Below are 23595 nucleotides of genomic sequence, written 5' to 3' on the forward strand. Positions count from 1 at the left end.
CTCTAGTGTCCAATATAGAGTCAGATTCTCATCTCAGTTACACTGGTGTACATGAGGTGTAACTTCATTGGTTATGTCTGCACTAGAAATTATTTATAAAAAATTCCCATTGTTGCTAGCACTGGTTCAGCTCCACAGATGGTAGCTAGCAATGCTAGTGTAGACAGGGCTTCAAGAAGCCATTGGCATTTTAAGCCAGGGGTTTTCAACCTTTTTCCTGCTGAGGCCCCCCTCAACATGCCATAAAATCACCAGGGCCCGCAGGGGCGGGGGAGGGGAACTCAGGGCTCCGGGCCCGGGGGGGACCCATGCGCATAGGCATAGTTTTACTTCTATTTGGGGGTGGGGCAAAAGCTGGCAGGGCTCGAGCCAGCTCCGCATAGCGGGGTCCAGGGAGGGAGTGCCACCTCCATCCCAACTCACTCCAGAGGCCACCCAGCCTGTCTGGGTTGTGGGGGGATGCAACCAAAAAATATAACTCAAAGGTGTATTTGAGATCAAAATCTGGTCCATAATTTAAGGTAGCAGTGGGTGAAATCTGAACTAGTTGTTTGAGATCCATAACTAGCCCAGAATCTCTGTCAGGGTGAAATTCACCCATGATGCAGAGAGGATGGTGCTAGGACCTCTGTATTGTATAAACTCCACCTGGCTTCTGTGCAGGGGGACATGAGTGGAGTGCAGAATGTGCACTATTAACAGCAGACATGGGTTTTGCAAACCCATATGGAACTGATTCAAAGGCTTCAATGACAGCAGACCAGGGAAGGAGACATAGATCCACGTGTATGGGAATCCAGTGGCTTTAATAGCCTTTGCAGTTGATACAGAGCCACTACAGGGGCTATTGCAGTTCATAGCAGCCACAAGGAGTTGGGAGATGCTCAGTAGCTCTGCTACACAGGGGAAGCTTTCACTTCCCCAGCCCCTTGACACTTTACTCATATGAATCCAAATAGTTTGGCTATATGTGGGTGGACTGAATTTCATCCCCTGTCATTACCTCCATCATTCCTCTAGCATGTTTCCATATCTTAGATTAGAAGCACTGGCATTAATCACATGGCCCTAACAGCATGCTTATTGCCAAGATATTTTAGTGAGGAAATTGCTGAGTTTTCAGTGTTCATCTGCCAGATGCAGCAAACACCGAAGACAATGAAGTAAATTAAGAGTGCCAGAAGTGAGCTGGTGCGAAGGGCAAAATGTTAAAACAATAGAGTCTAGGCACATGTTTGGATCTGGGTTTGCCTTTTTATAGTATAAATAGGTTGACCTAAGTGAAAAGGACTCATGGTTTGGCTTTGTTTGGACCTTGAATCTTATTTTAAAATGGAGAATTAACCAACATAAATGTTGTTTTTCAGCATGGCTTTAAAATAGATGGTTGAACTCTTTAAAAGTGAAGAAATAATACTCCTTTGCCATCTTTCCCTATGGTAGTGTTTAAACTCTTTGCTCATTTCTGTGCTAGCTGACTTCCTTCACAGGAAAATAGAGATTTCTTGGTCTCTAACTGAAATCCAGTCCACAACCACTTTGAGAATACCCCAGGTCACACAGATCAGTCTGAAACCAAATCCAGAAGCCTCATGCTCTAACCCCTGAGCAAATATCCACCCCAAACTAGACCTGTAAGCCTATATTCATTTTTGACACTTTTTCAGAATAGGTCCACATATGGCATATTGCTGCGTATTAGCTGGGCTCTCATTCCAGCTAAGATATAATCATTAGGGTCCAGTTCTAAAGCCTTCACTCAGTTTTATCAGGCAAAACTCTCTATTGATTTTAACTGAGTTAGGGAAGAGTTCAGACTCAGATTTCAAGGCAGAAAATCGTGTTGTGGCAGCAGTAACATGTTGACATCTGATTTCTACTGCTGGTGTTTCTAGGAAGTATTCCAGTTACAATACCAGCATACCCCTCTGGGAGAGCAGTTGTTTGCATTGCAGTGCCTTGTATTGTTTTGTACTGTGCCCATTCACACCTTTAGCCTGTAGGCTCCTCAGGGCAGGGATTATGCTGTTTGTCTGACACATTAAATACATGTATGCAGTGTAGTTGTAGCTGTGTCGGTCCCAGGATATTAGAGAGACAAGGGGGGCAAGGTAATATCTTTCTCATTTCTGTGGTGAGAAAGACAAGCTTTCGAGCTACACAGAGCTCTTCTTCAGGTCTTCAGTTCTTCACAGCTAAATACAAAGTGGAACAGATTACTTAACATTAGTAGTTAGCAAATATACTAAGATGGTGTGGCACATTAACACATCTGAAGTCATAGGGCTAAAAGAGGGGGTTAGTGGGTTACAGATTGTTGTAATAAGCCATAAATCCAGTGTCTCTGTTCAGTCCATGATTTTCAGTATCTAGCAGAGTTATGAATTTAAGCTCTCAGGCTCATCTTTTGAAAGTGTTGTGCAGGTTTCCTTTGAGGATGAGGACTGATAGGTCAGACATGGAGTGATCACTTTGTGAAAAGTATTCACCCACAGGTGACTGGAAGTTTTTGTCTTTTATCATTTTTCTGTGTGAGATCATTTGAGAATGTAGTGGTTTCACCCACATAGTTGCTATTGGGTATTTAGTGCACTGGGTAAGGTATGCCACATGTTGTGATAGGCATGTGTAGCATCCGTGGCTCTTGAAAGGTGTGTTGTGGAGGGTGTTGATCATTGCAGAAGTGGATATATGTCTGCAGGTTTTGCATCCGTTGTTCTGGCAGGGTCTGGTGCTGCTTTGAGTTGGTGCGTCCTGGTCTGTGGGAAGCTTGCTTCTGATGATGACTTTAGAAAGGTTGGGGTGGGGGTGGGGGTTGTTTGGCGGGGGATGAGGGTTCAGGAAAGATTTCCTTCAGGATGGAGTCCCCATCAAGTATGGGTTCTATTTGTTTGATGGTACCACATATGGGTTCCATTGTGGGGTAGTATACCTCATCCAATGCTCTAAATGCCTCAGTAACAACTATGTGGGTGAAATCAGACAATCAGCATGCTCTTGAATGAACTCCCACAGGAAAATGATTGAAGACAAAAACACCATATCACCTGTGGGTGAACACTTCACAAAGCGATCACTCCACGTCTGACCTATCAGCCAGACACACAGATACCACAGAATATGCTTTGAGGAGAAAGTCCGTGATACACACCTTAACACTACCTTCACCAAACAAGGACACTCCACCAGAGAAGTAGATCACATCTTGTAACAGGCCACCTGCATACCTCGAGATAGCCTGCTTCAATACAGAAATATAACCACCTATGACTGCACACCCCTAGTTGTCACCTACCACCCCACACTGGTAGTGTTTTCTTAGCAATAATGCAGGAAGCTTTGGTTTAGACCTAGTTTTTATCTAAGTTTCTCAAATTCTCATTTTTTGATAATGGATTTATTGAGACAGCTGTTTAAAGAGAGGTCAGTAGTGAGAAGTCAGTCTTGCTGACACAGTCTTTGTGGAAGTATTCTGACAGTCGTCTTGTGATTAACTTGTGTCTTTTGGTAATCTCTCTAACATTATATGGTAAATTCTAGAACCATATGACTGATTGCATTTATCATGCATCTCTGACCACTTCACCTGCACCCTGCCCATTAATCCATCTCTGCATGGGACTACTTCTAAGATTCCCAACATCTGAGCAGCTTCTAACAACTCCCATTTCAAAAGTAAATCAATCAATCAACTTGCCAGAGAAATCCTTCCTTCCCTGTTCTTCCCCCAGTCCCCTATCTATCAAAAAGGGGACCTGGCAGTGTCCAGTCAGATGCACTGACCGGACACCAAACCGGTTACCATGGGGCCAGAAAGGGGGAGGAAGAGGGAGACAGGTTTGGTCACAGAGATCCCCTTGGGACTGTCACCTGATGTGCTGAAATTACCTCTGAGCCCGTTTTCTCTGCCAGCTTGGGACTCCAGAACCCTGCCTTGTTGAACCAGACATGCTAGCCTGCTGCAACACAGGTCCAGGGTCTGGGCCATGCCACCAGAGCTGCAGGCTTTAAGTGAAAACAGCTCAGCAGGTTACCTGTCTCCAGCACCTAGACACTCAGCTCCCAGTGGGATCCAAACCCCAAATAAATCTGTTTTACTCTGTATAAAGCCTTATACGAGGTAAATTGTTAGCCCTCTATATCACTGATAGAGAGATATGCACAGCTGTTTGCTCCCTCAGGTATTAATCACTTACTCTGGGTTTATTAATAAACAAATGTGATTTTATTAAATATAAAAAGTAGGATTTAAATGGTTTCAAGTAATAACAGCTAGAACAAGGTAAGTCACCAAGCAAAATAAAGCAAAAACACGCAAATCTAAGCCTAATGCATTAAGGAACTGATTACAGGTAATATCTCACCCTCAGAGATGTTCCAATAAGCTTCTTTCACAGACTAGACTCCTTCCTAGTCTGAGCGCAGTCCTTTCCCCTGATACAGTCCTTGTTCATTCCAGCAGACATCTCAGGGGACAGGGCCTCAGGGGTCCAGTTACCAGCAATTAGAAAGGTGGCAACCCTACTGCCTGAATTGCACTGGCTGAAGGCACAGGACAATATTTAGCCCTGAATCAGTGAGTATTTTAAGGCCAGCTATCTTATGACCCAACAAGGCTAAAAGTGGCTTCTTTATGTCATTGGAAAGGGGAGACTCCAAGCACTACTTCTTGCACATGGTCCCCTCTGAGGCCTGGACTCATTGTACTAAGGATGCTTTCTTTACTGGTGAAGGGGTATGAAAAATAGCACCAATAAAACTTCTTAAAAACTCTCAAAATCATTGCCAAGACTACATGGCATATACTGAAAATACGATTTTCTGGTGCAGTATAAATGTTTCAGTGCCATGAATTTAGATGAACTACATAAGTCACTCCCACTTGATCATTCATGAGTACTGTAGCTATCGTATCTTATCTTATTCCCAGGCTCATAAAAACTTTATACTGTGTGCCTCGCTATTGTAATACATTAAATATCATCTAAAGATCATCATACATATCTTTCAAAGCCTGCTAGGCCAAAGAGTACTAGACATTCTTTATCCCAAGACCTGAAAGTGCTCCCTTGGGAATCAAATCCAATTACCCATATGCCAGGGCAGAATTAGAAATTATTGTCAGTGAGCTTTCAGGATAGAAGAATTCTGCAGACTTGTACATGAGTCATTTCTCCAAGCTTTGAGGGTGTCTTAGTGTAGGTTTTTGCATCAAGTCTGTCTGTAGGTTTTACCATCATTTGCTATGAATTCCAACTTTCATGATCGTATTGCAAGGCTGTGATATTTGGTATTTTTCATAAAGCTCCAGCTCCAGGACTCAAGGGATTTCATTAGAATCTCAGCTTTCATTTAAAAATAGGTAAGTTTCTAGACCTCATGCTTTTGGAGAAAAGGTTGCAAATGCAACCCAACGGCACCCTAAAGACTCAAAAAACAGAAGGCAAATAAAAAGAAAACGTTTAATATTTGTAAATCACATGATTTTAAAGATAATTTCATGATTTAAGGGCCAGACTCAAGCTTTTGGAATCCTTGGGGTTGGCAATATCCTGTATCAGAAATGTAAAGATAAAGGGGCACTGTCAACAGCTCTAGATAGTTAGTAACCTTTTTAATGGTCTTCTATAATTAAATACCAATTTAGCAACTTATAAATGCTGTTTCTTTCTCTACTGATTTTGTTTTCTGTTTAGTGCACATGATGTTTTCTCCCCCTTGTTTAGAGCTGCAGGAACTCATGTAGCTATGTGCCAGCAGCATTGATGTCTTCAGCCTGAATAGAGTCAAAACTGGAAATAGTTTTTGTTCATTGATTGCTGAAGTTGAACAGTAGGGGGTGGACACAGGCACACACTTGACTACATTCTTGGCTTCATGGGCAGGGCTTAAACGGCATATCTAAAGTGCATCTGGGGGCATGCCACCCAGCCTGGGTCCATAGACTTATGGTAGTGGGGTTGTGCTGGCACTCTAAAAATAACTGTGTAGATGTTGCAGCTTGGGTTGGAGCCTGGGCTCTGAAGCCTGGGGGACAGGGGATGGTCTTAAAAGCCCAAGCTCCAGCCTAAACTGCAACGTTGAAGCACTGACTCCACATCTGTTTTGAGAAAACTAGCACAAGTCCTACCAGAACACGTGTGTGGACCCGGGTTGGGAGAGTCACTCCCAGATGCAGTGTAGACATGCCCTAAGACTAGCTGTTAGCATTAATTTGGGTGTCTAAAAAGGTGCATATGTAGGTGAGCATACACTCCACAGTGTATTGAAGGGTTAAGGAAAACATAAGGTTGGGCACTGCCTTGGTGGTGTTTATGTTGGCTGGCAGTGGAGTGACAGATATAAAACCCCAAAGGAATCCTGACCTGATGTGGGCATATTTAAGCTACATGGGTGCTGCATTAAATGTGACAGTTCTGTAATGTAGAAGTCTGCATATGGAGCTTCCCAGTTCTCTGCATGCTGCCTGCATTCAGTTCAGCATCAGACTCCAAACTGGCAGCCAGCTGGCCAGGCTGTGGCATCAAGCCTGTCTTTCGCTTGTTTAAACCCTTTTGTTTGTTTGTTTGTTTATTATGCAGTGGATCTCACTCACTTCTGAGTTTTTATATATTTCTTAGAAGGGCCAGCCATGGCCTTCTGTCACCACATCCTCCCCTTGTCCCCTTCTGCTCCTATCCCCTCCATTCCCTGCCTCCTGCCCCTGGTTCCCATACCCAGCTCCTGACCCTTCCCAAGTTCTGCCTGTGTCCCCACCTTTCTGCTATACATGCTGGCTCCTGCCTGTGCCCTCCCCATCTGATTCCTGCTCCTTCCTTCCCTCCTGCTCATATCTTCCCCCCTTTTCTCTGTTCCAGCCACATCCCCAGTGCTTGCCCCCTGCCTCCACAGCTCCTACCCTCTCCACCCTTCCTTCTGCGTCTGCCCCTTATTCCTATTCCTCTCCATCTTCTGCCCACCTTTGCTCCTCCCACAGTCCCTCCTCCCACTGGGCTTCTATCCCCCCCAAGCTTCTTCCCAAGTCCCCCTCCCCAGCCTGCATCTCTTTTCCCTGCCCCAAGTTTCTCACCCCTGTGAATTCCAGTCTGGATGCTTCCTCCTTTTACACACTGCCTTGGTGCCAGCAGGGAAGCACCGAAAGCACAGGAGGGGTTGTCCTGCTGCTCATAGGTCCTGTGTCCAGCACCACCATGGTCCCTGGCACATGGGAGGTATGAATGATGTAGGGACAGTCTTGCTCAGCCCTGGCATCCCCAGGATGGAGCATGTTCAGTTGGTTAGTATGAATGGTACATGCACAGTCTGATCATCACAAGGAACTGTGGGGGGATGGAGCATGCTCAGTACAAATGGAATCTTGAGAAAACGTAGCTTACAAACTCTAACAAGTCTCTGCTGAGCATGTGCAAACTGCAATTTAGCAGACGCTTATATCCTGACAAAATCTGGACGAATTTTCATAGGGATGGCTAAAGGCACCTCTCTGGCTCAGGGGAACAGCCTTCCAAATATCAAGTCCCTGCTCCAAAGTATAGAGGTGCTAGAGATTCTCCAGGAAACAGTTGTAAAAATATTTTTAAGACATGCCAAACAACTTTTTCCCCCTAGGGTTACCACCTTTGAAATGCAAAAAACCCAGCACCCTCCCCAAAAGTCAAGCCCTTTGCAATCCCAACCACATGGCAACTCCGCAACCACTCCTCCCTGTTCTCCCCTTCAACAGACACTTATAGTATCTAGAGAGGAAAACACATATAGATAAGACTGATAACAGCATTGATAGCAAAAAGGGTGTTTGTTTTATCAGCACATTTTGCCAGCCAGTCTTTGTAGTCTGTTTCCTTTAGCCAGTTGTCAGTTTGCAGTTACTGATGCTAGCTTTTTTTCCGGGAGTATAGTAGGATCCACTTGCACCATCTCCCTGATCTTCCATTATTTAATATGCCTTGCACATCTCCTCACTCTCACATGACTCAAACCCTCTCTCACAGACATGCATGGTGCACTTGTATGTTGATGGGCAGACAGTGGGAATACAGCAGCATCTTTAGCTGGACATAGAAACTTTTAACATTAGATTTCCCAGTGTACTGTGATAATAATGCAAATCTTTAGACCCACGTTAAAAAAAAAATCTTGCAAATTAAATTATTTTTCTGACGACTGGCAAATCCATAGAAAACCCGACCAGGCCAGTCAAATACTAGATAGATGGTAACCCTCTTTCCCCCTAACCTCATTCTCAGAAATGCACATCAGTTTTAGCTGAAACTTCCTCACAAATTTCAGCTTAAGCAGACACCCACTATGGAGAATGTCAGCCTGAACAGTTTAAGTTTGACAAAGTTATAAGCAACTGAAAACAGGATCTTCTACTGGAAAGTGTCAGGCAATCGTAACCAGAGGCATTGCTATCTGTACCATTTAAAATACACACACACACACGTACACACAGAGTGCTATGGTTATGAAATTAAATTCACCGTGCTTCAGGCAAGTGCCATAATTAGGGGATCTAGTTCTTTTAGGTCTTTAATTTTAACAGAGATTGGCTTTTATATTATGGTAGAGACTTTGGGAATCTTTAAAATTAATGTTGGCTTGTTTATGGTCTCCAGCTGTTGATACTAACAAACAGAACAGATGATGACAATGAATCAAAGATAATCACAGAGCAAACATGACTGTTTCTGGGACACTGTTTAATTCTGTTGTTCATCTTAAATTGACCCACTTCACAGTTTATTTTTCTATACTTTGCATTATATTGCTTAAATTTAACTGTTACTATTGTCATTTTGAAGAATATGCCCAAATGATAGAGTGCTATGATGTTCAGGATAATCAATGAAATGACTCAACTGACAACTTTTAAGATCTCTGGGAAGGTCCAGCCTTTTGAATACACAAAGCTGCTCACCCATATACCCAAGAAGTCTCATCTAATTTTTGGTCCACTGGCCTGTTCAGCATTTTAGCCCCTCCCACCTCAATTCACTATACAGATAAATTTTAAAAATAATTGAAAAACAAACAAAGCACTCGAAGAATGACCAAAATTAGCTTTTTATACATAAACATTTCACTATTTCAGTGTATACCCCCCTTATATCTTGGGACCTTTCAGGGGTAGAATCAAGTGCTGCGTGTCTTGTTGAAAAGTTGGGAATCTTCCTTTTCAAATGGTATAAAACTCCCAGCTCAGATTTTCAAGGCTGCCTAGAAGATTTGACTTTCAAATATCAGCCCTCTCTGCAAAGTTGTGAAATATCAAACCTTACACATAAACGCCTGGTCCAGTACTGAATATTATGGGTGTTGGATCAGTGAAATTTGTTTGGGGGGATTTTGTGAGAGGAAGACTCTCCATTTGAGGGGGAAAAGGAAAGACCTTTCTGACAGGTTGAGTTTTAAAAAATGGCAGTTGTGTAAAGGTGCTCGCATGTTTGGAATGTTAGAAGTAGTCCTGTAAAACGGATTAGTGGGCAGAGAGCAGGTGAAGCTGTCAAAGGTGCAGAGTAAATACATTTATCAGATGGATATCACCACCATAGATGCATACACACATATTAAATGAACAAAACAAAAACACACACACATGGATTACTATTGTTAGAACAGGAGAAATATCTTCAAATACCTTTCTACAGAGCCTAGGACGACGAGATAGCATTACTGATTGCGTAGATGCGGCCTGTGTGGGTACACTACTAACACAATACAAATAATAAATAAGTATATGGATATAGTTTCATGTAAGCTAAATGTATAAGAGATCAGCCTGTGACATCATCAACTGATTATCATGAACACAGGGGGACAAATCCTGCCCTTAGATATGCATTTGCTACTCCCACTGACTTCAGAATCTGGCCCATGATTTTGACAGAAGTGTAAATGCTCACCAGTCCTTTGTGCTGGTAGATCCCTTACAGGCATAAACCTGTCACATACCTTAGCAGTGTTAACAATGCTCTGAAGCTGTGGAAGCAGGAGAGCAGGGTCCTCAAGGACTGTGCTGAGGTCCAATTCATTTATTGTCTAGAAAATAAGATTATTTTACGAAGGATTAAGGAGCTGGGAAGGGAGAGCTGGGGTATCCTGGCAGCACACGCTACACCCAATCAGAAGAGTCTGAGTCTGAAATACAGCCAGACCCCTATTGAATAAAAATTCTGCCATCTGTGATCTCTTAAAAAAAATCAGCTAGAGCCAAATGATTGTAAACACAAACATATAGGCCAAATTTCAATAAATCCAGCATGCCATGTAAAAGAAAAGTAACTTGTCTGTTCATCTGTCATGAACTTGCCAAGGGATTCCTATGGAACATGACACATTCTCAATGTACACTGCATAGTCCTCATTTTCCTTTCAGTCGTCTGTTTTGTTTTTGTTTTGTTTTGTTTTTTCTCTGCTTTGACCATGTTCACTATTAACTTTAGAGACTCACTGCATCTACACTCCCACCTCTGATTTGGCATGCGTGCTGTGAATTAACCCTTCATCTGCCAGGCCCGTCGTAAGTAAGAGGTTCATGCTGCAGGCAAAAAGTGTTTTTTAACATAGTCATTGATGAGTCAGCAAATTCTGCAGAAACTCCTCTTTTTAATGAATATAAATAGTGCATTCCGTTGGTACCCTCAAGGTAAGGAGGACAGAACTTTTCCCAGTGCTGCTGAACAAAGAATGTAGGACATACTTACTAGGAACAAAGAATGTAGGCAATACTAACAGAATGGGGACTATATCCTGGGAAGAAGTGACTCTGAAGATGATCTGGGGGTTGTGGTGGATAATCACCTCAACATGAACTCCCAGTGTGATGCAGTGGCCAAAAGAGCTGATGTGATTCTGGGATATATAAATAGGTGAATCTCAAACTAGGAGTAGAGAGGTTGTTTTACCTCTGTGTTTGGCACTGGGGTGACTGTTGCTTGAAATCTGTGTACAGTTCTGGTGCCCACAATTCAAGTAGGATGTTGATAAATTGGAGAGGATTCAGAGAAGAGCTGCAAGAACAATTAAAGGACAGAAAGTATGCCGTATTGTGATAGACTCAAAGACTCAAAGAGCTCAATCTATTTAACTTTACAAAGAAAAGGTTATGGGGTGACTTGATTACAGTCTATAAGTATCTACATGGGGAACAATTAACCACTGAAACAATTTATCAAGGGTCGTGGCGGATTCTCCATCACTGATCATTTTTTAATCAAGATTGGATGTTTTTCTGAAAGCTCTGCTCCAGGAATTATTTTTGGGGAAGTTCTCTGTCCTGTGTTATACAGGAGATCAGACTAGATGATCACAATGGTCCCTTCTGGCCTTGGAATCTATGAATCTGTGACTGAGGCTAGGTCTACACTACCCGCCTGAATCGGCGGGTAGAAATCGATCTCTCGGGGATCGAATTATCGCGTCTCGTCGGGACGCGACAATCGATCCCCGAATCAACGCTTTTACTCCACCAGCGGAGGTGGGAGTAAGCGCCGTCGACGGGGAGCCGCAGAGGTCGATTTTGCCGCCGTCCTCACAGCGGGGTAAGTCAGCTCCGATAGGTCGAATTCAGCTACGCTATTCGCGTAGCTGAATTTGCGTATCTTAAATCGACCCCCCCTGTAGTGAAGACCTGCCCTGAGCTTGCAGCTCTATCAGTAGTATGCACAGCCAGTAGTATGCGTTGTCAACATCTGTGACAGTTTCTGTATTCAATAGTCTTCATTAAAGCCATGCTGCAATCTCCTGTAATTCATCCCTGTCACTCAAAAACATGTTCTAGTCCCCCATAAATGCATGTGACTGATAAATAGAGTCTATAAAACTAGTTTAAAGTGGTTAATATTAACATGATAGTTTGAGAAGATGATGGCTTCAGAAAGAGTCTTTGGTTACAGAAAGGCAAAAGCACTTTGTTTAATCCTTCAAAAGTTTTCACAGAGTGATTCAGAGTTGTCACAAGTGAAATTCCTAGTCAGGGCGGGGGGAGGCACACAAAGGTATTGAAACTGCAGATCAGGATAAATGTGTATATATGTTTAGCAAATGATAATCCAAACCACAGGGAAATGTGTAGAGGAAGAGGGATATCTAGATCCCTGCTTGGAGAAGTTATGGAATGTGATGAGCCAGAGAACAGTTTTGAATGGGAATTTCATGGTTCCCCTTCCCATCAGTATAAATCACTAAATGTTCAGTGCATGGTCTTGCAGCTGTTAGGAGCTCCTTCTGTGCCAGATTCTACTTTGTTACACTGGTATAAATCTGGAGTAACTCCACTGACTTCAGTTGAATTTCTCCTGATTTACACCAGTATAACTGAGTGTTGAATTTTTTCTTCTCTTTGCAGTCTCTCAGTTAATTGTCTTCAGATTCATAATTACAGACAACTTAAATTAAAAATAAAAACTGCTAAAAGGAGACCATGTTTTTGCAATTCATGCTGATAGCAGGAGAACTAAAGAGCATGAACATTAGACTCCTCGGTAAAACCACCTTCATCTCATGCGGTGGTTAGGCCCTGAATTGCATATATATGTCCTTGGGGATCTACATGCTTGATGCAAGTGTAGCTGCCATTAGCACGTTTGCCTCAAGAGGAGATTATACTGTGCTGTATCAGTGTGGTCCATGCAGAACTTGGAAAAAACATCAGATGTTTAGGCTTTGCAAATCCTTTTGCCATGGGCAAGGATACTAATTAAAAAAGCTTCACATACAGAAGCACCAGATGCAGCCTAACCAAGAATGAATATCAAGAAATTGGCAAGGGAATGAAAAAGCAAGAAAGAGGTTAAGAAGGGATCAGATCCTTTCTTCACAAACTGTTCCCTTCTTTCCTTGTGTTTTTTCTCACAAGCACTTTGTTGATGACATCTGGTCATATTATATCTCGCTGCAGGATGTCTTATCAGCATATCACCATGGAAGTTGCACATTGTAGTTTCATCAGCAGCATTGGGTTGCATCACTCTTGTCACGTGACGTTCCACTGGTGTCACTTTAGTATGGACATTTAATCATGTGACATTTCATTTGTGATATCCAGTCATTAGGGTTGCCAACTTTCTAATCGCACAAAACTGAAGACCCCTGCCCCATCCCTTCTCCAAGGCCCCACCCCTGATTGCTCCATCCCCCCTCCCTCTGTCACTCGCTCTCCCCCACCCTCACTCACTTTCACCAGGCTAGGGCAGGTGGTTGGGGTACAAGAGGGTAGAGGACTCCAGCTGGGGGTGTGGGCTCTGGGGTGGGACTGAGGATGAGGGGTTTGGAGTGTGGGACAGGGCTCCGGGCTGGGGCAGGGGGTTGGGGTGCGGGGAGGGTATGGACTCTGGGCTGGGGCTGTGGGCTCTGGGTGGGGCCAGAAATGAGGGGTTTGGGGTGCAGGAGAGGGCTCCAGGCTGGGGCCGAGGGGTTCGGAGTGCGGGAGAGGGTGTGGGCTCTGGGATGGGGCCAGGGATGAGGGGTTTGGCATAAAGGAGGGTTCTCTGGGCTGGGGCAAGGGGTTAGGGTGTGGGGGGTGAGGGCTCTGGCTGGAGGGGTTTGGGGGGGCAGGGATGAGGGGCTTGGGGTGCAGGAGAGGGCTCAGGGCTGGGGCGGGGTATTGGGGAGGTGCGGGGTGCAGGTTCCGGGAGGGAGTTTGGGTGCGGGTGGGGACTCTGGGCTGGGGCAGGGGGCTGGGATGCAGGGTCCGGCAGCACTAACTGCGGCTCCCAGGAAGCAGTCGCCAGGTCCCTGCAGTCCCTAGGTGCATGGGGGCCAGGGAGGCTCCACACACTGCCTTTGCGCCCGCAGGTGTCACCCCCGCAGCTCCCATTGGTCTCGGTTCCCGGCCACTGGGAACTGCAGAGTCAGCACTGGGGCAGGAGCAGCACGCAGAACCTCCCTGGCTTCCCATGCGCCTAGAGGCTGCAGGGACCTGGCGTCCACTTCTGGAAGCCACGGCAGGCAGGGAGCCTGCCTTGGCCCCAGGCCTCCGCTGCACCGCCGACTGGACTTTTAACAGCCCAGTTGGCAGTGCCAACCAGAGCTACCAGGGTCCCTTATCGACTGGGTGTCTGGTCGACAACTGGATCCCTGGCAACCCTACTGGTCATGTCACATCTTATCAATCAATATATTGTTTAGTATGTTTCCACTGATATTTCTGTCTTCCATCATTACATGTAACACATAGGACCTTTCTGACATATGAAAATGGTGTTGAAATACCCCAAGAAAACATAACAATAATTTACATTTAGATAGCATTTGACATATTCAAAGTGCTTTATAAACATGAGCTAATTAATTCTCACAAATACCCTGTGACATGTTATCTCCACTTTCTCAGTGTGTAAATGAGAGCACCTGGGTGGTTACTTTATTTCTCTTTTAATACTGTTTTAGCTCTAGTTGTCCTGATGACTATTAACCTACTGACCTACCATGAACATACTTTCAGAGCACACTGTGTAAGCAAATATATCATACCTTATATTGTAAATAGTAGTTTGTGTACTCCCTGAGATTGTACAAGTTGTCTGTTTTCTTTATTATTCCCATTTTAATTATTAGTCCAACTGTAAAAATCTCAATAGTTATTTACCCACTCCTTATTTTGCTTTCTACTAGTATCATTGCTAAATACTTTTAAATCATATTTTGGGGGATTGAAACTGAATAGCATTTAGAAATAGCAGCATTCAAAGCTGGTGTAGCACAGCGTGCTTAATAGTTATTCCACATTCGCAGACAAGGTTTTCTTAATCATCTTTTCAGATTTCAGACTTTTGATTCATGTAGTCCCTTGCTCTAAGTCAAAGGCAATAATTTCTAGGTAACAGACACAGGTGTCCTTCAAACCTCCAGTAAGTGCTCTCATTAAGTACTTGAGTAAACTGATGGGTATTGCATCAGATGACAAAGCTGAAAGTAAAGAGCTGTCTTGTTCTTCCATCAAGTGAAGCTGCCTGTGTATTATAGGGGAGAGGAACAGAGAGAAAGTTGCTACAATACATAAGAAAAGTGGCAGATGGTCCAAAATAGTGCCTTGTTTTTTTTCCCCATAGAGCAACAATCTAGTGATCAGGGAATTAAATCTTTTTTTCTCATTTGAAACTATGGTTGCCTTAATTTAAAAAAAAAAAAAAAACCCTATCTATATACAGCTTGTTCATGGACCAGAAGGGCTAAATATTCATCACAATCTTTCTTGTAGTTGCAGTTTGCCTGAATGTATTTTGCACCTGTAAAATTTGTGGGTGGATATTTTTTTGCAGGTGCATATCTGGTTGCTAACCGTTAAAGATTAATGATTAATATTTGCATCCATGATTTATTGCAGCAGACCATAATTCAGTAAATGTGAATAAGCAAGTGAACAAAAATACCTCTATATTATTGCTTCATGTAGGTTTTCCAGTTTTTTTCTATCGTCTTTGTTTTTATGAGCTACGAAGCGAGATGGAGTAGAGACTGCTTTCTTTTTTTGAGCTATGCACATTGTTGGCACTTGTAATAAAAATGGTAATTACATATGGAAAATATGTGACTGCAAATTTTACTAATGCTAAAAATGCAGGAGGAAAACTCGCTTCCTGCAAATGTATGCCCAAAACTTGATTCCAAAACATAAAGGGTTTCAATGAAAAACTGAATCTGTACTCAGCCTAAAATGAACTGGCTGCCCAAGAGCAAGCTGCAGCAAACATTACACTGACTAGGGAAGCCTATGGGCCACATACCATATGCCTGATGACTTATTCTTTTCTGTCTGGTTAGCCACTGAAAAATGGTCTGAATCAAAAGCTAATGAGTTATAGATATAAAAAGTTGCCTTGGTTTTTAAAATCAGTGGTTGGAATGGACTGATTTTTAAGAGAAGCTGAGCACTTTCCACTCCCACTGATGTCTGTGGATATTGAGAATTCTCAGCACCTCTGAAAATCATTTAGGGACCCACTGGTAGGAACAATGGATCGTGCCGGTTTTTTAATGCAGTTTGATGGCAGTTTGTTTAATTTGTGCAGCTCATTTGTTTTCGAATTTCCTTAATAAAGGTTTCCGTGGTACAAATGGTGTTTACCAAGTGAAATTTTCTGTTGATTCCCACATTCAATTTCCATTTTTAGTGGAAACAGATGAAATGTGAGCCTCATAATTACTATGAGCTGAGAATAACAACTCTTAAATCATAGACGAGACATACCAGTGCTCAGAAATACTTCTATGTTGCAATGTGCAGAGTATGACTTGAGGTGCAGAATAACAACCTTTGACATGATTTAGTGACCATTCCCTGTCCCACCATGGGCCTTTTGCTTGTTAGAACAGAAAGGGTGGGAAAGCGTTATTGAATCCAGGGAAGGGGCTACAGTGAAATGCATTATAAACTCTTTCTGATAGGGTTCGTATGCCAAATGGGTTTTTAAAATCAATTCAGTAGTTGTGTCAGAATTAAAAATCAATCCCCCAAAACACAAAATGTTGTACTGAATTGTATCAAGCCAAAATAAAGAGTGTGGCTTCTTGGTCTCACTTAACAACCAGCTTGACCTCCGTATGATGCTGTAGTGGATTTCAGTTTATTACATTTGCTGCGCTCATAAATGAAGGACCTTGTAGGGAGTTATACTAATTGGAATTACTAGTAGTACAACACCTGGGAGGTGTGAAATAAAGATAAACTTGAGTGAGATTCCTTTTGCAAGTTGTTTCTGAAATATCTTCTTAATCTTATTAATACTGACTGATCCTTTGTATTAGGATTTCCCAGGGATTGGTGGAGTCTAAAGACTTAAAACCGTCTGAGTCAAGGATAACCTAAATTCTGATAGCTTTTGTTATGCAAATCCTCACAATCAAAGGTCATCCTCTGGAAAGATCTGAAGTTAATGAGTTCAGATATTCAGGTGCTATCTCAAGCAAATGTAGACATATTTGAAAATGATTTCCTAAGTGATTTGCCCATAGTTACACAAATAGTCAGTAACAGAGTTAGGAATAGAACACAGGAAGCCTGATTCCCCCAACAAATCAGCAGGCTTATGGTCAATTGGGCCTCATTCTGAAGAGAAACATAGTTTTACTCACTTCACTGACTCTCCCACGTAGTGGTCTATCTTTTCCTTGATGCGTACCTCTAACTTGCTTTGAGGAGAATGACTTTGTAGCTGCATGGAAGAGAGACAAAACACAGTTCCACTGTTGCCCAATGTACTAGCCCTGTCCTTTTTAGAATTGCCACAATTGGAATGGCGACACTTCCCAATACAGTGACTTGTCCTGTCACCTTGCACAAGATGCAGCAGAGAGCAACAGAGAATGGGTTAATGGGACACATCAAGTGGAAAATATTCTCTCATAGAGCCATGAGGATTTTCTGGCACATCGCCAGCTCAGTTGGTACAATTTTACACTGCTCTTCAAGGCAAGCTTAATGGGGAAACCTCAGTGCTTTGTCGGGGGCTTTGTAACTATCTAGGAGCTTGGGCTTGTCTACTGTTCAGATTTCAGTGAGTGAACAGTTGGCTGGAAATTCTAATCTAAACACTTAGTAAAATGATGTTTTTAACTAATAGGACCATTTTAAATGAATGGATCAGGATAGAATTGATTGAGGTCACTGCTGTTTAGTAAAAACAAAGACACCTTCTTATTATGTCTGGATTTCATCTAGATCCTAAAGTCACAATCTCAGCTGCAGAGGGCACATTGCAAAAATACTGTATGGAAAGCATGGTTGACTGGGCACAACTGATTATCAATGAATATCACACACTTGATATATTTTCTTAGGGCCTGATCCTGCAAGATGCTGAACACCTTCAACTCCAAGTAGGGTGACCAGATGTCCCGATTTTATAGTGACAGTCCCAATTTTTGGGTCTTTTTCTTATATAGGCTCCTATTACCCCCCACCCCCGTCCCAATTTTTCACACTTGTTGTCTGGTCACCCTAACTCCAAGGGAAGTGAGTGGCAGTTGAGGACACTCAGCTCCTGATAGGACTGGGTCATTGCAAATTTAAGGGATTATAATTTATTTGTTGTATGTAGAGTTCGTTGCAGCAGTATGTTAGTTTAAGGTTATAGTGATATATAATAGACTGAGATGCCAATTAAATTGAGAAATACTGCGCTTAATATTCTGATATGTGTATTTTACTTTGATGTTTAAAATTAAATTCCATCTGCCAGAATTGAGAACTCAGTACAGATTTTTGATTTTGAAACCATAAGTTTAGGTATCATTTAGCATCTGAAACCATTTGTGTGTAGAGTCTTGATTAATGCTTTCTAAAATGGGATTAAAGGATAAAAGGGTTAAATCTCAACCTCTGTTTCTTTCTGATTTGTATTTCTTTCCCCTCCTTCACAGCTGTGGACATGGATGGAAGATCTGCAGAAGGAGCTCTTAGAGGATGTCTGTGCTGACTCGGTGGATGCGGTTCAGGAGCTTATCAAGCAGTTCCAGCAGCAGCAAACAGCCACCCTGGATGCTACCCTCAATGTCATTAAAGAAGGCGAAGATCTAATCCAACAGCTCAGGTATGTTTCCTACCTCGGGAGAGGTGTCAAGAAATCTGGTGAAGCATTGTGCGTTAGGTGCAACTTAATGGGGGAAATGTAATTTACAATTTAACAGGAGAATTTATTCACTACTTTTTATATTTGATGATGATTCAGGCTCTTATAGTATTTTATTGAAACTGCAAGGAGTGATTTGTAGAGACTAAGAAGAATAGTCTATGAATCAGCATGGGTTGCTGTATCTGATGGATTGGTAGATTAAATGTTTTTCAGGTGAATATTTCTGAGTGAATATTTACGGAAGATTGTTAAATGGTTGTGAGCTGAGGCCCAGTGAGTTACGTGATTACTCTTGCTGTATGGAAGCTGTATGCCTGTAAATAAAACCTGTATAGTTGTATAACAGGCCACAGTATTTCATTGTGTGCAGTACATGTAGTTATTCAGGCTGTCAGACTGTTCTTGTATTGGCATTTGTATTATAAATTAAAGCTGCTCTTTTTACCCAATTTAGAATGCACTAGTGACTGACTTTAAAAAATGTTTCTTTCCTCTCAGTAAATATGAGTTTCTTAAACTTTGCTCCTATCCGGTGTGAATATATCTTATCAAGAAATTCCACCCCAAGGGTCACGTTCTGCTCTCATTTACATTGGTTTAACTTTGACTTCAGTGGTGTCTTACTGATTTTTCCTGGTGTGACCGAGATTAGAATCAAGCCCTATATTTTTGTATTGGGAGAGTTATCCTAGTGCGGAGAATCTTCCAATACCTGCCAGGAATGTAACCAAATGATCATCACTAAAATAGAAGAAATAACTTGTTTAACGGGAATTAACTAAACGCCAAAAATCTTATTCACAGTAGTATTCTTCTTGAGTCTTCCATACAGAGTCTATAGATACAAACTACCTCTCTCCCTTCCTCCATGTGCAGCTATGTACATTCCACCACAAGAACTTTTGCTATATATAATGTGGTTATATAGAGCTTGATTGTGATTCAACCTTATGCAGCTACATGGGGGGAAATAGGGTGTACATGTCTCTGCCTCACTGTACAACTGTACAAGGCTTACCTGGATCACAGGTGAGCCTTTTGAGTCCAGGAGGGAAGAACAGGGATTCCTTGCTTGATATTTCTTGCTGTGAGCCGATGGGTAAGGAAGGACAGAAGAAGGCAGAATCTTGGTTCCATGGACTACAAGCTAGCTGGCCAGGAGTGTGGGGAAATGCGCTGTGTTTGGTAATAAGCTAACTCAGAGTGCTTCCCCAGGCAACTGTGCAAAACAGGAGCTCAAGTCATAGTTTCTTTGTGGAGCTTTTCCTGGGGAGGTACAGCTCCACACCACCCATTAAACAGGGCTAGGAGCAAACTCTTAATCACCTTCCAATATCATGGTTAGGTTGCAGTGCTTGCACAGAAGTGCCAGTTTACTGCTTTAGTCCCAGGAATTGATGTTTCAACGTGTTTGGTTTTTTTGTTTGTTTTTTCAAGACAGAATCACAGACTGATAGGGACTAGGAATGGAAAATGTCTGCTGGTTCATCCTATTACACTACCAGTGCAGGATTTTTCCTGACAGTGTATTTTATAGGGCTTCAAACTGTCTTATTTTAACTGTCTCAAGTAATGCAGCTGCTACTATGTAATTTATGGGGAAAACAAAACATAACTTTGTTCTGAATTTACTTGTTTTAGCTTAAGCACCAAAACTTTGGCACTCAATTCTGTCTTCAGATCTGCCTACATGGCTCTCACTGAAGTTAGAGGAAGCCACACTGGCATGTCTAGGGGGAGAATTTACCCTTAATGCCCTGAAAAGCTTATTTATCCACAGAACCCTCAGAACAAACATATATTAAAGAACCCAAGCTAACTTTCAGACTCCAGATCCCTAGTGTTAAACGTGAGACAGCCAGGATTGAGGAAACTGACAATAATGAAAATAGTTTCTGCCCTATATTTATAACACACAACTGTCTCAGGGCCAGATTGTGGCATTAAGGCAGAGTCCTGGCATTAAGATGGTGCAACCTGCTCCTCCTGACTGCTTGAGCTGGAGACTAGGGGGTGGTACCATGGCCCTTTCTCCTCTCTGCCCCCTTTGGGATGATGTGTGCTCGGGGGTGCATAGCAGAAGCAGTTCCTGAACACCCCTGACACATGGAGTGTACAGTGAGGGGAAGATTCCTTGCCCCCTACCCATCACCCTGGGCACCTACACAAGGGCAAGTCACAATCTGTCTTTAGTGTTTTAAAATACTTAGTGTTGGAATTTTTCCCAGGTTATGTTGCATTCTGACTAAGTAATCAAGGGAAATCAGAAGAATCCCAGTCTTGTTAGGCTAAAATACTGGCAAGTCCAACTCTCTTAATTCACTAGCAACAATGCAAATGGTGGCATAATTTAACTTGTAAAGATCTACAGCGTGTTAGTAGCAGCTTTGAGGATGATGCCTCTGAGACAGGCTGATTGTAGAAAGAAATGGGTCATTTGGACTAGTATTAAATGGGATTGCCAGTCAGATTCCTCAAGAGATCAGTTCAGATTTATGTGCCATTCTGCTCTCCTCCTCTCCCCTTCAACTCCTTGTTAGTGTATCAGGGTCAAAATGTCACAACATATGAAAGGATGTGCTCATTGTTTTGACTTTGCGTTGAGTTCAGGAAACACAGGATTTCAACAAGCCGAAGAAATGAGCATTGCCTACACCTTCCTCCAGCCCTTTGTGCTTCGGCTCGCTTCTCAGCTGCGCACAGAATTGAGTGTTTAATTCCTGCTCTTTTCTTGCGTTAATGCTGAGCTTTAACCATTCTCTTGCCTTGCCACAGGGACTCAGCGGTATCCAACAATAAGACTCCACACAATAGCTCCATCAGCCACATTGAATCTGTCCTTCAGCAGCTTGACGAGGCCCAGGTACAGATGGAAGAGCTCTTCCATGAGCGGAAAATTAAGCTAGACATTTTCCTTCAGCTCCGGATTTTTGAACAGTACACCATTGAGGTAAGAGCTGTCTGGGTGATTTTGGGAAGGTAGCGCTGTGGAGATGGTGACTGTGTCTCTGACTAATACTCTAACAGGATATACACAGTTCCAGGGAATCACAGAAGACTTTGATTACACTGAGATGTCTGGTGGAATTAGGAGGTGAATAGAAATCAGTTGTTAAATTGGAAATTTAGAAACCAGTAATATGCCTTTGTGACATACTGATAAAATACAAGACATGTTCATGTCTGTCCAGCTAACTGTATTCAGAGTGTCTGAATGCTTTGGACCAGTTTTTTGGCATGCATCATACAGTGGTTTACATATGCCCCTTATATACATCCATCTTTACTAATCTAAAAGTTCATGATCTTTTGCAGGTGAGATTTTTCTCTGTAGATGCATTTTGTGGCTTTGAACCCCTCAATGCAACAAAATATTAAGCATCATATGAAGGGTTCTCTTAGAAATCAGGTTGCAGGCATAACAGTTGTTTTGCATAAAGGGGGGGGGAGAGAAATACTGTACAAGAAGCCCCAAAGTGCTCATCATGTAATTTTATGTGCCTGTAAGTAAATTTAAAAAGAGGTCTTATATCTCTACCTTGTACTCTTTTTTAAATCAAATGCTATTGGTGGAAAACCCGTTATCGGTGCATTAAATAAATGAGGTTTTCTTGGACTGAGTAATTTTAAAGAGATTTTTAATGAATCTGAATAAATATTTACCTGTAAATCAGATGGAATGTGATACTAAAGCATGAGATTTTAATTAATTTGTGTCTCATGTATGCTGGAACATAGTGTTGTGTATATAGCCCATATGAGGTATCAACTTGCTACTGTATCTTTCTTGTGGTTGTTCAGAGACACCTTTGGCAGTGGATAAATCTGTTAATGTGGCACTTTTTTGAAGTGTTTTATGATGAGATATTCCCAGAGATGTTGTATGTAATTCAATAGGTGATCTGATGGAATATATTGATAGTTAATGGAAACTTTAGCATGCTACATAACACTTCATAGGAGACAGTTTATTTTAAGTTATGACAAAAAATAGTGTTAAATTATAATAGATGGAAAAGCTGTGAATGCAGATTCCTAGATAGGAATTGATCTATAGCAATATGCAACAGATACAGTACAGATCCAAGTTTCCAGTTACTGCAGTTATAGTCAAATTTTGTAGGGAAAGCTATTCTACAGTTTTTGCTATTAATGTAACTAGAACAGTCTCGTTAAAAGAGTTCTTTGCATACCATTCACACACAAACACTTGGATATCCTAATATACACTCTTATATATTCACACATGGTATGTTTGCACAAAAGCAGTGGCTGCCTTAAAAACTCAAACTTCTAGGTACATGGAATAACCATGGTCTCTTCCTATGCATAGAATAGAAGATATTGTGGTACTGCAGAGTGCCAAATGCTGAGTATTTAATGACTCCCACTCTTCATGAGCGTGTGTGTACATGCATGTATGTAAATGCAGCATATTTTTTTAGACTGAAATCAAAATAAATACAAACTATATAGGTATGTCTGCATGCAACATACACTGGATATTCATAGTGGAGCTGTATGAGCCTTTCATTAAGAACTCCAAATCACGTGAAGCTTTCTGGGTTTCATTGCAGACCCCAAGCCTGGGTTATGTACACAGCAGGAAGATTAGAGATGTTCCATGCGGCAGTATGGCTTCACTGTGCTTCCAACTTCAGCAAGTGACTAAATGCTGCAATCTAGCTTTGAGGGAAGATTTCAGAATTCATTCAAATGATAACTCTTTGCCCTTATGCAGTGCTTTTCAATCAAGGATCTCAAAGTGCTTTTCCAAGGTGGATAGGTATCTTAATCCCTGTTTTATAGATGGGGAAACTGGGGTACAGAGCGGTGACATGACTTGCCCAAGGTCATACAGCTGGTCATGGTCAGAACTGGGTGTAGAGTCCAGGTCCACCATGTCTACTTTATCCCTGTGTGGATATTTGCTTCGATGCACACAGCCACATCTACTGGGCCCTGACTCAGCAAGGTGCTTGAAGTTTGACATGTACTTTCACCTTTCTGAATCAGGCTG

The 23595-nt window shown here is 42.3% G+C and overlaps 1 protein-coding gene across 2 annotated transcripts in view; it reads left to right on the forward strand.

Moving 5' to 3' along the window:
- Window positions 1-23595, forward strand: part of KALRN (kalirin RhoGEF kinase) — a 721955-nt gene that overhangs the window by 442244 nt on the left and 256116 nt on the right. For both annotated transcript variants that reach the window (XM_065561521.1, XM_042843108.2), the window contains exons 12-13: window positions 18364-18533; window positions 21351-21525. In XM_065561521.1, the coding sequence (XP_065417593.1) occupies window positions 18364-18533; window positions 21351-21525 (345 nt within the window). The remainder of the gene's footprint in view (window positions 1-18363; window positions 18534-21350; window positions 21526-23595) is intronic.

The sequence above is a fragment of the Chrysemys picta genome, chromosome 11 (assembly GCF_011386835.1).
Source record: "Chrysemys picta bellii isolate R12L10 chromosome 11, ASM1138683v2, whole genome shotgun sequence".
Taxonomy (NCBI): domain Eukaryota; kingdom Metazoa; phylum Chordata; order Testudines; family Emydidae; genus Chrysemys; species Chrysemys picta.